At 46.7% G+C, this 21,355-nt stretch overlaps 1 protein-coding gene across 3 annotated transcripts in view; it reads left to right on the top strand.

Annotated features, from left to right (window-relative positions):
- The window catches only part of RBM33 (RNA binding motif protein 33), a 260,560-nt gene that overhangs the window by 26,069 nt on the left and 213,136 nt on the right, over positions 1-21,355 (top strand). For all 3 annotated transcript variants that reach the window (XM_077491155.1, XM_077491156.1, XM_077491157.1), the window contains exons 2-4: positions 3,653-3,731; positions 16,329-16,377; positions 16,472-16,554. In XM_077491155.1, coding sequence (XP_077347281.1) covers positions 3,653-3,731; positions 16,329-16,377; positions 16,472-16,554 — 211 coding nt within the window. The remainder of the gene's footprint in view (positions 1-3,652; positions 3,732-16,328; positions 16,378-16,471; positions 16,555-21,355) is intronic.

The raw sequence follows: 21,355 nt of genomic DNA, 5'->3' as shown, positions 1-21,355 counted from the left end.
TGGGGCATGCCAGATGTGGATCTCCTGGCTTCTCGACTCAATCGGAAGAGGGTTTGTGGCCAAGTGAAATGATCCCTGGGCGGACGCGGCAGATGCGTTGGTGGCTCTATGGGGGCTTTATCGGCTGATTTATGCCTCCCACCCCACCCCAACCCACTCAAACTTCTACCACCTCTGCTTCGCAGAGTGGAGGCCGAGGGGATTCCGGTGATTGCCCCAGATTGGCCTCAACGTCCATGGTATGCCGAGATAGTACAAACCGTTGCGGATGTTCCTTTGCGACTGCCGATGCAAGAGGACCTTCTGTCGCAAGGTCCAATATTTCATCCTCTTTTACCGTCCCTGGCTTTAACGGCATGGCTGTTGAAAGCCAGGTGCTAAGGGACCGAGGTCTGTTGGGTTCGATTATATCCACTATGTTGAGGGAACGGAAGTCGTCTTCTCTGAAGATTTATCATCGTACGTGGAAGGCCTACATCACCATTTGTGAGGAGATGGGGTGGCGTCCGCGTACATATCCAGTTTCCAGGATCCTACTGTTTTTGCAGTGAGGAGTTGATCAGAAACTTGCATTGAGCACCATTAAAGAGGAAGTAAACCCTGATGAGTTTACTTCCTCTTTCATTCCCTGCAAAGGCAAAGCATAATGGACATAAATAAATTGCATAGTAGCCCATTATGTGTCACCTACCTGACACAGGAGCCAGCAAAGTCACCGCTGTCCCCTGTAGTCCGGCGCATCCATCTTCTCGGTGGGGTCTCGCAGCTCCGCCGCTGTCATTCGGCGAAGCCGCGATGACGTCACTCCCGCGCATGTGCACGGGAGCCGACACGCGTGGCAGCTCCATTGTTGGAAATACCACGCTCAGTGCGCCTGCGCGCCGCTGTCTACGGCGCATGCGCCGTAGATAGCGGCGCCTGTCTTCGGGCAAATATCTCCTAAACTGTGTAGGTTTAGGAGATATTTCTTGGACCTACAGGCAAGCCTTAATCTAGGCTTACCTGTAGGTCAAAGTGGTTTGTAAGGGTTTACAACCACTTTAAGGGGCAGATATCAGCTTTGGCTGTCTTTTTTATTTATTTTTTCTTAGCTTCCCCTGGGCGACTCATTCATTGGCGAGTGCGTTTGTTCAGGGGGTTCGACATGTGGCCCCTCCGATTCGACCACTGCTACCTCCGTGGGATTTGAATCTGGTGCTCTCGGTGCTTCAGAAACCGCCGTTTGAAAACATTAGGGAAATTCCCTTATTGACACTCTCTCAGAAAGTATTCTTTCTAGTGGCCATTACATCTGCCAGGAGGGTTTCTGAGTTGGCGGCCTTGTCTTGCAAGTCTCCCTAGTTGTTCATTGCTCTCATTGGTCGTGGTCCGGGTTCTGCTGGTGTATCTGCTACGGCTCCTTTTCGGAGGTTGGACTCGCTGTTTTTTTATCGGTGGTTGGTCAGAAAAAGCAACTGGCTGTCTCATAGGCCACCATCTCTCAGTGGATCAGACCGATTGTAGTTCATGCTTATGCCATAAGGGGACGGGCGCCTCCCTTTCCTGTCACGGCCCATTCTACCAGGGCAGTTGGTGCCTCTTGGGCTTTCTGACATCAGTCGTCTGTTTCTCAGGTGTGTAAGGCGGCCACCTGGTCGTCTGGTCACACTTTCACTAAATTTTACAAGGTTGATGTGAGCGCATCTTCGGATGCGTGCTTCGGCCACAAGGTTTTGCAGGTGGCTGTTTAAGGTTGCAACTCCTCCGTTGAGGAGCTCTGGTTGTTATGGGTGGAGGTATTGTTTGCTGTTCCCACCCCTTGTTTTTTTGACACTGCTTGAGGTCAAGATGAGCTGCTGTGTCTGTCAGTGAACGATGGAGAAAATAGGATTTTTGTACTCGCCGTAAAATCCTTTTCTCTGAAGTTCATTGACGGACACAGCACCCGCCCCTCATATTTCCTTTTGTACTACTTTTGAGGAACTGAGCTGCTGGATGCAGTGTGAGGGGTTATAGGCAGTAGTACTGCCTCCTGGGCGGTACTGTGCAAGTGTTGCTGTCTTTAATATTTTCTGCCTAGTGCTCTCCTAAAGGGGCGATATAACCCTAAGGTCAAGATGAGCTGCTGTGTCTGTCAATGAACTTCAGAGAAAAGGACTTTACGGTGAGTGCAAAAATCCTATTTTTATACTTGCCTGCTCTGTTAAGTGGTTTTGCACCCCGGATCCCAGAGCAGCCTGGATCCTCTTCTCAGTTCCCTCGCTGGCACAACTGGCCCCCCCCCCCTGCCGAGTTCCACCACAGCAAGCAATGGGGGCAGGTGAGCCACCACTCTGTCCATTCAGACATGGTGCTGCGATTTGGCCCGGTCTCCTCTCCTCATTTGCTCACTGACTTTATCAGCAGCGGGAGCCAATTACGCCACGCTGCTGTCTCAGCTAAGACTCTCCTGCAACATCTCTGGATCAAGTTGAGCTTGGGTAAATATAGGGGAGCTGAGGTGGGGATGCTGCACACAGGTTTTTATCCTAATACATAGAATGCATTACGATAAAAAACCTGATGACTTTATGACCATTTAGGCTTTCCTTCGACTTTAAAGTGTTACTAAACCCGCAACAGTAAAATTAGTCTATATATGCAGTAAAGCATTCTTGTTATACTCACTGTGGAACCCCAGGGGTTAATCCTCTGCATTGTGTAAAAAGGTTTGATGTTGTCTTCTCTGATTCTCCTCTTCTTCCACTGACTCAAAAACATATCTGGATAAGACAGAGTTACTGCAGTCACTCTGCACATGCTCAGTTAGGTGTGTGTGTGTGTGTGTGTGTGTGTGTGTTTTTTTTTTTTTTTTTTTTTTTTTCCTAGGGAGAGTATATATCAGCCCGGGGCCAATCGGCACTGTCCAGGCAGAGGGTCAGGGGTCCTGCATCTTGATAGGACAGCCAGTGCATTATGAAAACTCCTTTTACAAGCTTTTACCAGGCACTGATCCAAGTCACAACACTGTTTTTAAAATCTATTAATGTCATTTAGCGTTTTGCTGCGTTAGCGTTCTTTAGCGTGGTTTTTTTTATTTTATTTTATTTTTTTTCAATGGATCAAAAATGTTAACTGCTGGTGAGCCACGTTTTTGAGCGTTTATCGGCGTTTGAGAGTTTGGCATTTTTTGTGGACAGAAAAAGACTCCTGAACGCGATTTTGTGGTGTTTAGAAAACGGCCCATAAACTCCACTGCTGATAAACATCCAAAACGTGCATGTGTTTAGAGGGGAGTTTATGGGCTGTTGAGAAGAAAAAAAACGGCTATTTATGAGCTGCCATCTGTCACAGGAGGTGGGACATTGTTACTGCTGCGGCCTAGACAGTTTAGCTCCGTGACGAACTGAGATCACCGCTCTGCGTGAGGAGGACGACTGGGGCGCACCAAGATGACACCCCTGCAGTGGGTGGCTCCCGGGGCGGACCATCATCTGAATATTTTTTTTTTTCTACAATTTTTCGGCTGATAATTTTGAGTTTAGGATTGGAAAGATTTCACTTTCATATTTCAGTAGCCTTTTATTTTACTTTAACTGTTGTTTCATGATTAATATTTGAAGTGGTTTCTATCTGAAAATGGTTTTGAATTGCATTATTAATATTTGAGTTAACAAGATATTCCTTTTCACAGATGATGACTTTGATCAATTTGATAAGCCTGGCGCAGAAAGATCTCGAAGAAGACGACCTACAGATGATGACTGGGACAGGTATTTACCCTTTCTGAAGTGCTGTATAAGGATTAATATCTCTATTTGATATCGTTTTGTATTCATCTTGGTTTCTGGTTAAATTCTGAATCTAATGAAGATGTCATTGCGCATGTGTCATCATGCTTAGGAGACGCATGTTTTGCCTGGAGACACACAAAAGCAGCACTCTTATATAATCTAAATGTAAAAGCCCCACAAACCTTTCCTTTTAAACTACAGAAAAACCATAAATTTAAAAGCTGTTTTACCATCAATGTTGGCTAATGAACGTTAAATTAACCACTTCACGCAAATTAACATACCTGTACATCAGTACTTTGACGTTAAATACCAGGGTAATGACAGCAGCCAGCTGAAAGATGAAAGTGGTCTCTGCGGAGGATTCGCAGCGATGCTGCAGGGATTTATTTATTTATTTATTTTTTTATTTAAAGGACGATGTAAAAAAATATATATATAAAAGGTAAAATAAATATGAAAACATTTTCTTTGCTTAGCTCGGCGTTGGCGACATCCAGTGCAGGAAGGGGTGTTCTAAAAGGCACCATTGTTGCTGTTGCAAGCTGCGGAGGGACACGAGCAAAAGTGGCATGCAGGAGGTTTTGGTAACACAGGCATTCCTTTTGACACATTTACTACTGCATCAGGCTGAACATTAATAGCAGCAGCAGAGCTGGACTATTGCTCAAGCAGTGGATGCATTCCTTCTGGTAGTGCCCCTGCTTTATGCATCGGGCTATGGTCAGAAGGGGGGTTAAAAACACCTCAAAAAAGAGCTCTAGAAGGACTATAGTCACACGGCAGCCTAGAACCATCTAAGAAAACATGGCATCCTCCCCGGGAGTAATATGGCTGGTCAGAGTGAGCCATCAGGAGGGACAGGTGTTGTAGCTGCTCTTAACACTGCAGCCCCTGTGTATATTACTAAGGAGGTTTTTTTTCTTCAACCATTTGAAGTTTGGAGCAAAAAAACGATTGCATCTCAGAGTGCGACTAAGCATTGAAGATCCCCGTCCATTGCTCAGGACCCTCATGCTGAGGAACAAGGTGTGAGAGATGACAGCTTTCTCTCAAAGGACCAGGAAGAGGCTGATGCCTCCTCTTTCGAAGAACCTAATATGGAATCGGGTTCACAGGAAAGGTTGTTGGTACAATCTCTCACTGAATTGGTAATTTTACTGCCAAAAACGCAGTCAGTTGATGAGCCCACTTCTGGTTTGGGGTCACTAAAGCCTCCCCAATCTGTTCATGCTTTTCCTATCCTTTCTAAAGGCTCCTTGGCTAAAAAAGCTCATGTATTCTGAGTGGGAACACCCAGATAAAGTTTTTCCTTACAAAAAAGTTTTTAAGACTTTATCCTATGGCGGAAGAGTCTATAAGAAATGGGGAATTCCAGCAATTGACGCTGCTATATACTCTGTAAACAAAAACTTGACTTGTCCAGTAGATAATGCTTATATGTTAAAGGATCCAACAGATAAGTTGTAATTCCTTTTTAAAACTACTTTGCTTGCAGGTTCAGTCGTTCACCCTGCGCTGGCAGCGATCAGAATATCCTAGTCCTTAAAGGACCAGTTTATAGAGGTACTCAAGGTTATTCCTGGTCAGGATATCAGAAGTGTTGTGTTTTACAGTAGACGCTATGAAAGATTCTATTCTCTAGGCGTCAAGGCTCATGCTAAGGCTGGTACATGTTCGTAGAATCCTATGGTTGAAATATTGGTCAGCCGAAGTGCCATGCAAAAAGCTTTTGGCCAGTTTTCCATTTCATGGTGAATGGTTATTTGGAGACGATCTGGATAAATATAGCCAAAGAATTTGTAATGGGAAAAAGTTCCCTTTTTACCGGTTCTAAAACCAAACTGGGATGTCGGACCCATTTTTAGATCTCAAAAATCGAAACCAGATTTTGAATATCCGTTCCTTTCGTGTGGAGTCAATCTGATCAGTAGTCTCCATCCTACAAGGGGGAGAATTTCTGGCGTCAATCGACATTAAGGATGCTTATCTCCATGTGCCAATTTTCCCCGCTTACCAGAAATTTCTGCGCTTCAAGGTAGAAAATCTTCATTTTCAGATTGTAGTTGTACCGATCGGTCTAGCTACTGCACCTCGAGTGTTTTACAAAGGTCCTTGATCCTCCTTTTAGTCAGGTTAAGGGCTCAAGGTATAACTTTACGAGCCTACTTAGATGATCTACTCTTGATAGATCCGTTAGTAACCTGCTTAAACCAAAGTTTGGTCACCGCAGTCAGCTACCTAGAGTACCTAGGTTGGATCCTCAACCTAGAGAAATCCTCCTTAAAACCATCAAGCAGATTGCAGTACTTGGGGCTGATCATAAATACAGTTCAGAAGAAGGTGTGTTTGCCCTGGGAAAGGATTGGTTCCATAAAGAAACTGATTCAGTTAGTCAAAACAAAGTAGAATCCTTCTATTTGACATTGCATGAAGTTATTGGGAAAGATGGTGGCTTCTTTCAAAGCTGTTCCTTATGTGCAGTTTCATTCAAGACTGCTGCAGAACAGTATCCTGTCAACTTGAAACAAGAAGGTCCAAGCTCTGGACTTCCCAATGCATTTATCCCCCAAAGTGCATCAGAGCCTTAATTGGTGGTTGATATCCAGGAATCTTCAAAAAGGAAAATACTTTCTACCATTCACCTCGAAGGAGGTGACAACAGATGCCAGCCTCCGGGGCTGAGGAGCAGTCCTGAAAGAAGCATCTGTCCAAAGGAAATGGTCCGAATCAGAGAGTACCTTGCCCATCAGTATTGGAGATTCGGGCAGTATGCCTGGACGCTCAGACTATGGAATTGTCCTGTCAGGATCAATCCGACAATGCCACAACAGTGGCCTATATCAATCATCAGGGGGGCACAAGAAGTCGTGGGGCCCAGAGAGAGGTGAATCATATTCTATCTTGGGCTGAAAACAACATTGCTTGCCTATCAGCAATTCATTCCAGGAATAGAGAATTGGCAGGCAGACTACTTGAGTCGCCAACAATTGTTCCTGGGAGAATGGTCCCTTCACCCCGACATCTTTCTGTCAATATGTCAAAGATGGAGTTCCGGTTGTGGATCTGTTTGCGTCCATGTTCAACAACAAGATCAACAACTTTGTCAAGGACAAGGGATCCGTTAGCATAAGGAACAGATGCCTTGGTTTTTCTATGGGATCAGTTTCACTGATCTATGTGTTCCCTCCTGTTCTGCTGCTTTCACGTCTCCTACGCAGGATAAAGCAAGAGGGGAAAGGAGGTGATTCTGGTGGCCTAGGAGATCTTGGTTTGCCGAGATCATAAAGATGGTGGTAGGGGACCCTTTGACCCTACCACTGAGGCCAGACCTTCTCTAGCAAGGTCCGGTATTCCATCTTACCTTACAAACGCTAAATTTAACGGTTTAGCTATGGAGACCCATATTCTTTTTTTATTTTTTTTATTTTTTATTTATAACTGGAAAAGAGGACCAACCAGGCCACAACATGGATACAGACAAAATAACACACCATACAGGCACAGTCCAGAGCAATACAAAGAAATAAAAGAAAAAGGAAACCAATCCCATAACAAAGTATCGATAGAAGTATGCCCTGGGACCTATAGTCCATGACCAGTTGTCCCGGCTCGGCGGGGCCTCCCCCCATATTTTTTTTTTGGGATATATAGAAAACAGTAAGAGCTTGTAGTAAGCCCTGGAATGCTAAGAGAAGCCAGAATAGAAAAGGAGTGGAGAACGAAGAGAAGAAAAAAGAAAAGGGGGGGGTGGGGGTGCATGAGAGAGAAGGGCGGGGGAAGGGTAAGGGAAGAGGGGATGGGGAAGGGGAACTCACGAACATGGGTGTCCTGTTTATGCTCGAAGAAGGCAGCCCATCTCCATGGTTCAGCCTGCTGCTAGTGGCCTCACGGAGGGGTACCAATGGACCCTCTAAGAGCCTGCCCCTCTTGCGAGTATTTAAACATATTCCAGAGCTGCCATGTTTTGGAGTACAACGCTTGTCTATGCTGACTCGTCAAGATCAGGTCTTCCATCTTATTAATATCTTCCACTTTCCTAATCCAGACATCTAGAGTCGGCGGAAGCTGAGACTTCCAGAGAAGGGGGATACAAGCCTTTGCCGCATCCACCAGATGCCGAACTAAAGATTTTTTGTAGGAGTGTGTAGGTATATCGGTTGCATGCAATAGAAAAAAAGCTGGGTCATTAGGGATATTGTGATCAGTAAACTTCTGTGTGATTCGGCGCACTTCCCCCCAGAAATACTGAAGTCTGGGGCAGGACCAGAAGATATGCAGCAGCGTACCTCTGTCCTCCCGGCAGCGCCAGCACACCTCTTCCACCTCCGGGAAGAACTTGTGCAGCACCTCCGGGGTTCTGTACCAGCGCGTGAGAAGTTTATAATTCGTCTCCTGTATCTTGGTACAGATGGACGATTTGTGTGTAAACGTGATAATTTTCTGTTTCTGGTGGTCCGTGAAATTGCATTGTAATTCCCTCTCCCATTTAGAAAGGCTGGGGAGTTGGTAGTCCGTCGGTGGTGCATTCAGTATCGCATAAATCAAGGTCAGGGTATGAGCCACCGCCCCCGTCCCAGAACACAGCTCCTCCATAGTCGTGCAGGGGGAATCCCCGGCGTTGGGTGGCGTCAGGGTATCTAAAAAATGGCGCAATTGGGCCGCTCTCAAAAAGTCTAGGCGATAACCTCCAGTCGGGTCTGTCAGTTCCGCAGTCGTTCTCCACCTGCCCGCAATGCTGAAATGTGCCGCCCTAGAAATCCCCGATTCCCCCAGGGCCCGGAATACTATATCATTCGTACCAGGAATGAAGCGGGGGCTATCCAGGATTGGGCGTAGCGGTGAATTTCGAGGGAATACGGGAGCCCGGGACAACAGCCGCCCACATATCTTAACAGTGGTGCCTATGAGCGGATGGCGTTTAATGGCCAGCGGCACCTCATCATAGCACCACGGAACAACCCGTAGAAGAATTTCGCTCTGGGCTTGCTCAATTTGCGTCCAGAGTTTAACCTTCTCATGGCGGCACCAATCAACCAGTCTACCGAGGTGAATCGCCTTGTAATAGGTGTGGACATCCGGCATTGCCAGACCCCCGCATCGCTTTGGAAGTGACAGTATCTTGCTATGTATTCTGGGTTTCTTCCCAGCCCAAAGGAACGAGATAAATGCGGAGCGTATTTGGGTGAAGTAGGACGTTGGAATCTGTATCGGGAGTGCTTGGAGTAAATAGAGAAATTTCGGGAGTATCATCATTTTAAGAATGTTACAGCGGCCAATCCACGAGTGCAGACCGCTGTTCCATTGGTTCAGCAAGGCTCTAATTTTGTGGAGTAGGGGCGGAAAGTTAAGCTGGAAGAGACGGTTTAGTCTTGGAGGGATATAGGCGCCCAGGTATTTCAGGGCCCCATCTGTCCACTTCAAAGTAAAACGAGTTTGTAAAGTCGCCAGCTGTGGCGCAGGTATACCTATGCCCATAGCCTCCGACTTGCCGAAATTTATACGGAGATTGGAGAGTTTGCCATAAACGTCGAATTCGCGCATTAAATTAGGGAGTGAAAGGGACGGGCTGGCCAATGTAAACATCAAATCATCCGCGTATGCCGAGACTTTGTACTGTGTTCCCGTCGTTCCGATCCCGATAATGTCTGGGTTGTTCCTAACGTGACATAGAAACGGTTCCAGGGTCAGAGCAAACAGCAGGGGAGAAAGTGGACACCCCTGCCTGGTCCCATTGGCAATCCCAAATGAGTCCGATAAAACGCCGTTCGCTCTGACCCTGGCCGTCGGGTTAGAGTACACCGCGGAGATCCAATGCATCATCCTATTACCTAGACCTATATACTCCAATGTGGAGAACAAAAATTGCCAGCTCACTCGGTCGAACGCCTTTTCAGCGTCCGTCCCGAGGAACACGCACGGAATGCGTTTATCGTTTGCCATATGGAGCAAGTTCAGGACCTTAGTAGTATTGTCCCTCGCTTCTCTGGTTGGAACAAAGCCGACCTGATCCAAGTGGATCAGATACGGCAAATGTCGCTGTAGTCTAATAGCTAAGATTTTCGTAAATAGTTTTAAGTCCGTGTTCAGTAAGGAGATGGGACGATAGCTCCCACACTGTGACAAATCCTTACCTTCTTTCGGTATTACCGATATCTGGGCCTGTAACGTGGAATCATGCAAGCGTGAGCCCGTGCTCAGGACATTAAATAGGTTAACCATATGGGTACCTAGAGAAAGGAGTAGGGTCTTATAATATGCGGCAGTGAGACCGTCCGGGCCATGTGCCTTAACCGATTTGGTAGCGCTTAGTGCCGTCTGAAGTTCTGGTAAGGTGATGGGCACTTCTAGCAATTCTATATCCGCTGTCGGTAGGGTTGGCATTAGGGAGGCAGCTATGTATCGAGAGGTATCAGTCGCAGAGGGCGGGGGCGTGTTCAGGTTATACAGGGAATCATAGAACGTTCTAAATTCCTGCGAAATTTTTTGGGGCAGAGAAACTTTCTGACCTCGTGGAGAGGTTAGGTGCGGTATATAGGAAGCTAATTTCTGTTCCTTTAGGGTACGAGCCAGAAACCTCCCGCATTTATCTCCCGATTCATAAATTTTTTTCCGAGAGAGTTGAATCATTGCCTTAGCCTTGAAATGAAGTAGGTCGGTGACCTGTCTGCGAGCGGTGTCAAGCTCCGCACCCAGTTGCGGAGTGGGGGCGTGTTTGTGGCGCAACTCGAGAGTCCGCACTTGATGTAGCAACGTCTCCAGCCGCGCCATCCTGTGCTTGTGTATCCTAGAGCCATGTTTGATAAGTACTCCGCGGATCACGGCCTTGTGCGTGCGCCTCCCACACCACCCCGGGGTCGCTCCCTGTAGTCGAGTTAGCCTGAAAGTAGTGGCCGATTTCCCTACTCACGTCCGCGAGGACCTCTGGGTCTTGGAGTAAACTGTCATTTAGGCGCCAGGGCGGTCTCTGTGTTTCGTATATATCCGTCACGGCGTACCGCAGGGTGATCGGGGCATGATCCGACCAAGTGATCGTCCCGATCGTGGTGCCCTTTACCGCGTGCAAATGTCTGTGGGGGGATTAGAAAATAGTCTATGCGCGAGTAGGTCTGATGCGGATTGGAATAAAATGTATAGTCCCTCTCTCCGGGATGAAAAAGACGCCAAGCGTCGATAAGCTGTGCCTCATGCAAGGACGTTGAGATTCGTTTGCGCATCTCTCGAGAGGTAGCAGAGAGACCCGTGGAGGTATCCTCCGCAGGCGTAAGGGGTACATTCAGATACCCGCCAACAATAAGCTGTCCTTCCGCGAACCTTGTAAGGTGTGTTAGTCTACGTTTCAGAAAGGTGTCCTGACGGTCGTTTGGGGCATAAATGTTCGCCAATGTCAACATCGCCTCTCCTACCTTCCCCTTCACAAACAAAAACCGTCCCTCCTGATCAGATTGAATGTCTATGCACTTCCATGGCACTGAAGCCGACATCAAGATAGAAACACCTCTGGACTTAGCCTCAGTATACATGGAGTGGTAGACCGTAGGGTAGAATCTATTCTTGAGTATTGGTAAGGAATTGGCCCTAAAGTGGGTCTCCTGCAGAAATACAATGTCCGCCTTCATGCGTCTCATATCATGAAGTAACATACGCCTCTTCTCAGGGATGTTCAGCCCCTTAGCGTTCAGTGAGACCACAATAAGTTCAGCCATGTTCGTGATTCCGGGGGGGGGGGGGGGGGGGGGCAGGGAAAGTCTTAGGCTAAAAAAAGGGGGTGGGGGGGGGTTGAAGAAGGAAGAGGAGAGTCAGCAGGTGGGCCTCTTGTTCGGCTCGAAGAAAGAAGGAACAAAAGAAAGAAAGGAAGAAAAAGTAGTGAGAGAAAGAATTAGGGAGCTGTCCAAAGAGGAGAACAGCGCCGAAAAGTGTCTAACAGTGCTAAATGTAGCTAAAGCGCTCCCCAGTGGTGTACTGGGAATTAAGCGTGGGCCTAAGTGGGGTAGTGATTGGACAGGGCCGAGGAATGAGTCCCCCGATCCCACCCGCCACCCCCGGCAATCAGATATAATATAATTTGTCACAGCAGCAATCACAACCCACTAACTATAGAACATAATACATAACATATGACATGACATAGGCTGCGCTAAAAGCCAAAACATTGGTAAAGCAAATCGCATCTGAAACCAGAGAGAAATAGGACCGTAAATATGCAGAAAAATAAACAAGGAAACAATTCTAGACAAACACCAACCTAGCAATGCGACCCCCACCCCACTCCGCGACAATATATGCAAATAGTGCTCCATCCCCTCCCTCGTGTCCGCACCAGAGTGGGAATGATAGGCTCCGTGCAGTATGTCGATTCCCCAGTCCCTCAGGTGCTCCGTAGGTGCTTTCAAAAAACAATAATTAGATCTTAAATCCGCCCCCGGGCGACAAACACCCCGCCCGCCCCCCCGGGGAGCACGTAAACCCCGCCAGTCCGCTACCACCAACGTCCAGCGGCTAGCCGAAGCCGCAATGAGTCAATTGAAGGGCTGGTTCCAGCATTGTCCCGTGCGGGTAAACTGTGATACAACGCCATCGCTTGGGCAACTCACCCCGCCTCAAGTCTTCATCGGATGCGGGGAGCTTGTAAGCCAGCCGGCCGGTTATCCATACAGTAGGCATTAAAGGCGTCCCCCCTCCCAGCCCCCAGTGTCCCGATGGAGCCAAAATCAACCCCGGCCAACACACAGGGGTCCCCCCAGGTGGGGTTAAATCAACCCAAATCCTTGGCCAGAACACTGAAGGGGGGAAAACCCCAAAAAGAGACAAAAAAGGGGGGAGGGGGGGCACCCAGGGCGCGCGGGGGGGAAACGATCCAAATGTCACCTTCCCGGGGTGGAGCCATCAGGTCATGGGGGGACCGAGTTCTCAGGTCACGGTAAAAAAGTTAACATGGGGGACCTGAGGAAAATCGGGGCTCAGGCGTCATGTGGGAGAAATCTACTCACGGTGTCCTGGGTTTTCCCTCTGGGCCAACCGCGGCCTTCTCCTGATCCGCTGAAGTCTAGGTTGCAACGGGCCCCGGTACATAGAGAGTCCTGTTCTGCCCATCGGGCGCGGGAGTATCTGAAGCCAATCCGGAACCGGGATCTGGTCCACGTCCAGGAACCGAAATAGGCCGGGGAGGTCCGCCGGCGACTGTAGGGTATATATGTTCCCTTCCTTACGAAAGATAACGGCCAGGGGGTAACCCCAGCGGTAAGTACAGCCCTTCGCCTTTGCCAGGTCCAATACGAGTCTGAGCATGGCTCTGCGTCTCAGTGTCGCCCTGGATAGGTCAGGGAGGATGGTGACGGGAACCCCTTCCACATCCATCTGCCCTTGTTCCCACGCCCTCCTCAGGATTTCATCCTTCTGCGGGAAACGTAGTAGTTTGCACAGCACATCTCGCGGGCGCTCTGGGTCAGCGGTTCTGGGACCCAGGGTCCTATGTATCTGTTCAATCTCCACCACACAGGAAGGGTCCTCTAACAAGTTGCGGAAAATCTCTAGCACCGCAGCCTCCATGTCCTCCCCTTCCAAAGATTCGGGCAGACCCCGGAGCCGCAAGTTATTCCTGCGACTCCGGTCTTCAACATCTTCCAGGTGGAGCTGGAGGGCGATAGCGGTGTCTCGGTGGTGGTCCCTGGCTCTCTCCAGCTCCGACACCCGGTTCTCTAAGGTAGAGAATGAGGCCTCCCCCACAGTCACCCTCTCCGTCAGAGCCGACACATCCTCTCTCTCACCTCCTGAATGTCCCTGCGATGTGTTTCCTCTAGGCGGAGGATCAGGGCCTCGATGTCCGTTCTAGTGGGGAGGGCCTGAATCAAAGTCCTGAGGTCCTGCTCCGCCCGATCAGGCACTCGGGAGCTCTCCGATGCCTCCATGGTTAGTGCTGCGGATGGCTGGATAGCTGAGGCTAACTGCGGGTTCGCCGGTACCGCCCGGTCAGGGCCGTGATCAGAACGCTGAGTGGCTTGTGCGGGGGCTCCGCTCGGCGAACCACGTGGCGCCGCCGAGTCCGCGCCAGCCGTGCGCCGCTGTGCTGGGTTGAAGAAGCGGTGTAGGGACCTGGAGGAAGCCCCAGATCGTTCTCCCTTGACGGCGGCTCTCGTCTTGCAGCCCTTGGCTGGTTGCATGCCGGATGCAATGGCGGATTGCCGCGGGAAACAGACCGGGACCGGGAGCTCACAAGAAACACAGCCTTACTCCGCCATGTCCAGGCCACGCCCCCCGGAGACCCATATTCTTAAAGAACGTGGGCTGTCAGCTTCAGTAGTTTCTACTTTGGTTAATGCTAGGAAGCCGGCTTCCAGAGTCATAGACTATAGAGTCTGGAAGGCATATGTCTCCTGGTGTGAATCCAGAGGTTGGCATCCCAGGAAATATGTCATGTCATAGGTAGGATCCTTGAATTCCTACAGATGTAATTAGAAGTGAAGCTGGCCTTGAGTACTATCAAAGCCCATTAAGCCCTTAAATTTAGTCCTGTCGGCATTCCAAAAACAGCCTTTTGAGCCAATATGAGAAATTCCCTTAGTCCTCTTGATGAGGAAAATGGTTTTCTTGGTTGCCATATCTTCTGCAAGAAGAGTATTTATGCCCCGTACACACGAGCGGATTTTCAGTCGGAAAAAACTTGGATGGTTTTTCCGACTGATTTCCGCTCATGCTTGGCTTGCATACACACGATCACACAAGTTCTCTGAACTTTCGTCCGTCAAGAACGCGGTGACGTACAACACCCTGCGACGAGCCAAGAAAATGAAGTCAAATGCTTCCTAGGCATGTGTCGATTTAGGAATTTTGCGTGTCGGAGTTTGTACAGATGATCGGAATTTCCAATCGGCACTTTTTCCAACCAAAAAATTGAGAACATGCTCTCAATCTTTTGCTGACGAGAAATTCCGCCGGCAAAAATCCGATGGGGCATACACACTATTGCATTTTCCGCCCAAAAGCTCTCATCTGACTTTTGCTGGCAGAATTTTCCGATCATGTGTAGAGGGCATCAGAGTTGGCTGCTCTTTTTCTTGTAAAGAGCCATATTTGATTATTCATAAGGATAAGGTTGTATTGCGGCCTCATCCTAAATTCCTACCCAAGGTAGTGTCAGGGTTTCATTTAAACCAGGATATTGTTCTGCCTTCATATTTTCCAGAACCTCGTTCTGTGGAAGAGAGGTCATTACATTTTCTTGATATGGTGACAGTGGTCAAGGTCTATTGGAAAGTGACTGCTCAGATTCGTAAAACAGATGTTTTGTTTGTGTTGCCAGAAGGTCCTGAAAGAGGACAGGCAGTGTCAAAATCTACTATTTCTAAATGGATTTGTCAAGTGATTGTTCAAGCTTATGGTTTTAAAGAGGAAAATTCTTCCTTTTCATATTAAAGCACACTCCACCAAGGCTGTTGGTGCTACTTGGGCAGTGTATCACCAAGCCCCCATGGCTCAGATCTGCAAGGCCGCAACTTGGTCTTCAGTCCATACATTTACCAGATTCTGTCAAGTAGATGTAAAAGGTCATAAGGATATCTATCGCCTTTGGGCACAGTGTACTGCAGGCTGCAGTATAAGTCCTCTAGACTCTTGGTGCACTACTTTTTGTTGTCTTCCTCCCTTCAGTTGGCATTGCTATGGGACATCCCCCATAGTAACTACTATGGCTCTGTGTCCCATGATGTACGATAAAAAATAGGATTTTTATATCAGCTTACCTGTAAAATCCTTTTCTTGGAGTACATCACAGGACACGGAGGTCCCTCCCCTCTTTGGTTACATGTGTATTGCTTTGCTACAAAACTGAGGTACTCCCAGTAAAGGAAGGGGTTATATGGGAAATGTTTACTTCCTGTCTAGGGTGTGCCAGTGTCCATTAATTGAAGGTGCCATATAACCCATACAGTAATTACTGCGGCTCTGTGTCCTGTGATGTACTTCAATAAAGGGTCTTTACAGGTAAGCTGTTATAAAAATCCTATGTCTTGCATGTGATTGCTGCCGACAACTACAGCCAGCAGCAGTAATCCTTGTGTTCCACTGGCAAGGAGCCACAATGGCAATGCAGGAGGGGTTTCAGTTAGTGTTGATGGGGAATTTGAGTGATTTTCTTCCTGCAACCCATGGTTGTTAAATTTTTTATTTTTCTTGTTATTAAACATTGAGTGTTTGCTATTGCATTTCATGTTTAGGAGAGTTGTTCAGCCAATCAACCCTGAGTCAAAGATTTTTAGTTTTAACAGTGTGGGTCTCTTTTTTTATATTGGCATTGAGAATTTCTCAGGGAAGGCAGCAGCTCTTAGCAAACGGTGAAATTCCAACCCATGCAGGAAAATGAGAGAATGAAAGTTGTGGTCTGGTTTCTCTGAATTGTCTAAAAGGATTTTACTTTGTGTTCTAAATTACTGTGATGTTGCTCAGGTTTTTTTTTTTTTTTCTTTACTGGGATGTGAAACCAGGTTGTTTCCTCCTGTGATATTTTAGTTAACATGGCAGATTGAGGTTGTTAGTTACATTATGCCAGTAATGATGTGAATTTTATGTGTTTGCTTTCAGTGAGCTGGAGGATGATCTGCTTGAAGAAGACTACTTGCCTGGAAAAAAGGTATTTCAATAAAGATGTCTCCAGTATTTTTGTATAGCTCAAAAACATCTAGGGGGAAAAAAAATATTTTTTATTTTTTTCCTTGTGTTATCAGACTTCACCAGATCTTTCTGATGAAGAACTTAATGATGACCTTCTCCAGAGTGACGAGGAGGAACAGGAGACAAGCAACTATAGGTATGTTTCACTATACTTTTCTGTATCCTACAAGCCCCGTGAGGGCAAGATCACTGCTGTCCTTTGTCAATCTGCACAGATGATGGCTACTATGCTGTACACCCACATCTCAGTACGGATGGGCGCATATATTCTAGAATCCCTCCCCAGACCATTGGCTGTTCTACTATCTGCAATCACAGCTTGATAGGAGCCAAACTGTGTCAGGCAGCAGTATCCTATATAAAAATGATCTTTGCTGTGTCTGTACTCATTTGGACATTTGCCCCATATATGTCCAAGAGCTGAGATGCACTGCTGCTGCTCAGGGTCAAAGTCTGCTGATTGCACACTGTCTTTAGTCATTCTGTGCATATGCTACTGACGCATCAATGACTCATTTAGGACTGACATGCAAACATCAGTGGTGTGTAATGGGCAGCTTAGGTGCAGCTGACTATTGACATGTTGGCCTGAGCAGTAGCGGGCAATAGGATCCCTGTATGCTGGACACGTGTAAACATGAGCTCAAACATTTTTTTTTTTTTTTTATTTTTTTTTTTATGCATACAGCATAAATGCGATTTTGTTTTGCGCCACACATGGCGTTTTTACCTTTAGGCCAAAAATTTTAGTCTCATCTGATCATAGAACCTTCTTCCACATGTTTTGCTGTGTTACCCACATGGCTTCTCGCAAACTGCAAACGGGACTTCTTATGGCTTTCTTTCAACTATGGCTTTCTTCTTGCCACTCTTCCATAAAGGCCAGATTTGTGGAGTGCTCGACTAATAGTTGTCCGGTGGACAGATTCTCCCACCTAAGCTGTGGATCTCTGCATCTCCTCCAGAGTTACCATGGACCTCCTTGGCTGCTTCGTTCACTTAATGCTGTCCTTGCCTGGCCCCTCAGTTTAGGTGGACAGCCATGTCTTGGTAGGTTTGCAGTTGTGCAGTACTCTTTCTGTTTCCGTGTTTGGCTGTAACATGACAAAATGTGGAAAATTTTAAGGGTTATGAATACTTTTTCAAGGCATTGTATATGGCCAGCATAGGACATTTTAGTAGTCACATAAATTGGTCCTTAATAGTCAGTGATAAGGAAATGATGTTCAATTAAAACATGGTTGCAGCTCTCCTAAAGAGGATTGGATTGCACACTTGAATCTGTGTAAAAAGAAAGCATTGGAAGCACCACCATCTAAGTGTAGATTGTTGCATGATGATCAAACCAAATATAAAAATTACACTGGTATTTATTGAGAAATTAAAAGCATACTTCCACTTTAGAAACCGCAGAGCTTGGCAGGATCACTGCTGGGTCGGCAGAGCTAGGATTGAAAGCATGTAGTCAGGCTGTGGAGGTACTGCTAAAGTGGGTGGATCAGTCCTGAGGCAGCTGAGGTTAGCAGGGGTGTGGAGGCCAACACCGATGGTAAGCCACAGCCGATGCAGAGAGCATCCAGAGGATGATGTAGAGATCGTGGGGGTGTGGTTATGCGTTTCGGGCACCCCGAAGCCCCTTTGTCATACCGTGAAGGAGGATTGGGTAGAGCGCTTTTAAGAACAAGGTGGAGGGAACTGGGTAGGCTATATGTAAAAGTTTGACAGATCACCAAGAACTGCTGTCAAACAGAATCCGAAAGCCACTCTGTTTTAGCTGTGTCCCACACACTCACCATAACATATGAAATGGGACATCTATACAGGAAATGCCAAACATTATGTGAAAATGACTACAGGGAATGGAGAAACATACAGAATGCAAAAAAAGGGAAGAGGAGTGCATGGCCAGCATCTGTTCAAAAAGCAGCAGCCACGCACATCTACAATCCTGCACAGATGGACAAACAGACGGGCAAAATGCAAAACGACTGAAGGAAAATTAGAAGTATCTTTTTTTGTTTAAATGCTTGTGTACGTATTCATTAATGTGAAAATCCAATAAGTATGTACAGATGGACATTGTATAAATGGATAAAAATGATGAAGAATTTTTGATGATGATTAATGTTGGACAATAAATACACATAAAAATGACAGGTTGAATAAATGTAGCACATATACTACACCAAGTACATAATTGGCTAGTAAATAAATTATATGGAATATTTGTGTAAGTGTGCCCATGTACAGATGGATGAAGTATGTATTAAGGAAAATAATTGAAAAACAAATTAGAATTTAATTTAAATCCTAATGTTTAAAGTGGTTGAAATATATACATATCCTAGTGATCATGATGAAAATACGGTTAAGATTAATAGGGATTAGGGAACAATGAATGCCCATAATTTAATGGGTGCTGGATAAATAAATGGCAACTGATACAAAAATATGTGTAAATGTACCCATGTACAGATGAATGAAACAACAAAAGTGTACAGATGGATACATTTGTGTATTTAGGCAAAATGATTCGTAAACATGATTGAGTTGGAAAATTGCCTTTTTTTTTTTTTTTTTTTTTTTTTTTTTTAGAATGTTATTGGGGAAAAAAGGGGAGAGAGAAAAAGCATGTTGATATTTTAGTATTGGCCCTCATGCACACTGGATGTTAAAATAATGTTATAAAAAGCCAGTAGCTTTTGCAGTGAGTTTTTCAACATTTTTGCAATAGCTCTTTTCCCTTGTTAGGGTGTTTTTACTTATCTTTGTAAATTTATTTTTTTTTTTTAATGGATCAGAAACGACAAATGCTAGTGAGCCGCATTTTTGAGTGTTTGTCTGTGGTTTTTCAGCGTGTTTTGATGTTTAGGGCGTTTTTACAGCTGAAAAACTCCTCTCGGAAACCCGCTATTTTTATTTTTATTTTTTAAAGCCAGAAAACGCCCCAGCCAAAAACTGTTAACAGCCTATGTGTGTATGGACATATAGGCTGTTAACATGATGGGGAATTTGATTGTAGAAAAAAAACGTCTGAAGCCAAAAACAGCTGCTGTAAAAACATCCAAAAACGTCCAGTGTGCATAAGGTCTTAATTTCTTAACTTCTTCCCGACCGCCGGCTGTCAAATGGCGGCCAGGCGGCGGACCTATTGTGGCGGGAGGCTGTCATATGATGGCCTCCCGTTTAAACAGGGAATGCGCGCGATCGTGCGCGTGCATACCCGTTTCTTCGGTGGCGGCCTGTCACGGAGACACTGCTTGCCACCGGCTGTTTACCATGTGATCAGCCGTGATGAAGTCACGGCCGATCACAGATGGTCACACACCCACTGTGCACGGCGCATGCGCGCAAGCGCGCTGCACGTGCACGTTGGTGGCGGCGTGTTCCCCGGGAACGCTGCTCGTCACCAACGCTGGTAAACAGCCATTGGCCAGCTGTTTACCCACGTGATCGGCTGTGATCGTTTCACAGCCGATCACTAAAATGTAAACAAACCGCGGTAACGAGATGTTACCGGGTTCTCCTCCTCACACACCCATCGTGTGTGAGGAGGAGATTGCGGTAACATCTCGTTACCGCTTACAGTGTACACCAATGACACTGATTGCCCCCCCCAACCAATAAAGAAGACCTGTCACCACCCCTCATAGTACATGTCACTCAGTCCATCAGAGTACCTGTCACGGCCCATCAGAGCACCCGAGTACCTGTCACGGCCCATCAGAGCACCCGAGTACCTGTCACGGCCCATCAGAGCACCCGAGTACCTGTCACGGCCCATCAGAGCACCCGAGTACCTGTCACGGCCCATCAGAGCACCCGAGTACCTGTCACGGCCCATCAGAGCACCCGAGGACCTGTCACGGCCCATCAGAGCACCCGAGTACCTGTCACGGCCCATCAGAGCACCCGAGGACCTGTCACGGCCCATCAGAGCACCCGAGTACCTGTCACGGCCCATCAGAGCACCCGAGTACCTGTCACGGCCCATCAGAGCACCCGAGTACCTGTCACGGCCCATCAGAGCACCCGAGTACCTGTCACGGCCCATCAGAGCACCCGAGTACCTGTCATGGCCCATCAGAGCACCCGAGTACCTGTCACGGCCCATCAGAGCACCCGAGTACCTGTCACGGCCCATCAGAGCACCCGAGTACCTGTCACGGCCCATCAGAGCACCCGAGTACCTATCACCACAAAAAAAGGCAATTTTTTTTCACAAAATTTACGCTTTATTTTATTTATAGCACAAAAAATAAAAAAAACCCACTAGTGATTAAATACCACTAAAAGAAAGCTCTATTTGTGTGGAAAAAAGGAAGCAAGTTTCATATGGGTACAGTGTTGCATGACTGAGTAATTGTCATTCAAACTGTGAGAGCGCTGAAAGCTGAAAATTGGTCTGGTCAGGAAGGGGGTGTAAGTGCACTGTACTGAGGTGGTTAAAAAGATAAAATACTCTTACAAATTTCAAATTGAAAGCAGCAAATAAAGCAGCTGGCCGGCTTGTGCCAACGCCTGTCCGCTAGACTGTAGCATGCGATGACGTCAGCAAGTCAGCTCCTCCCAACGTGCGTTTTGTCACAGAATGGCGTTGTCTGGGGCACGGGCGACTCACTGACGCATCGCATTAAATATGCAGCCAGATTAACCAAGCCTCAATGTGAATCAGGACTGGAAACCATTGAGCGTCATGTAAGGAAGACTGGCAATTCAAATAAAAAAATATTAATAAAAATGCTATAAAACTATCCCCTATTTTGTAAACGCTATAACTTTTGCACAAACAAATCAATAATCGCTTATTGCGTTTTTTTTTTACCAAAAATATGTAGAAGAATACGTATCAGCCTAAACTGAGGAAAAAACATTTTTTTGTATATTTTTGGGGGATATTTATTATAGCAAAAAGTAAAAAATAATGTGTTTTTTTT

The sequence above is a fragment of the Lithobates pipiens genome, unplaced genomic scaffold (genome assembly GCF_037356315.1).
Source record: "Lithobates pipiens isolate NorthernLeopardFrog02 unplaced genomic scaffold, aLitPip1_a1.2 Scaffold_19, whole genome shotgun sequence".
Classification (NCBI taxonomy): Eukaryota; Metazoa; Chordata; class Amphibia; order Anura; family Ranidae; genus Lithobates; species Lithobates pipiens.
The sequence above is the reverse complement of the archived record's forward strand: the minus strand, read 5'-3'. Positions and strand labels throughout refer to the sequence as shown.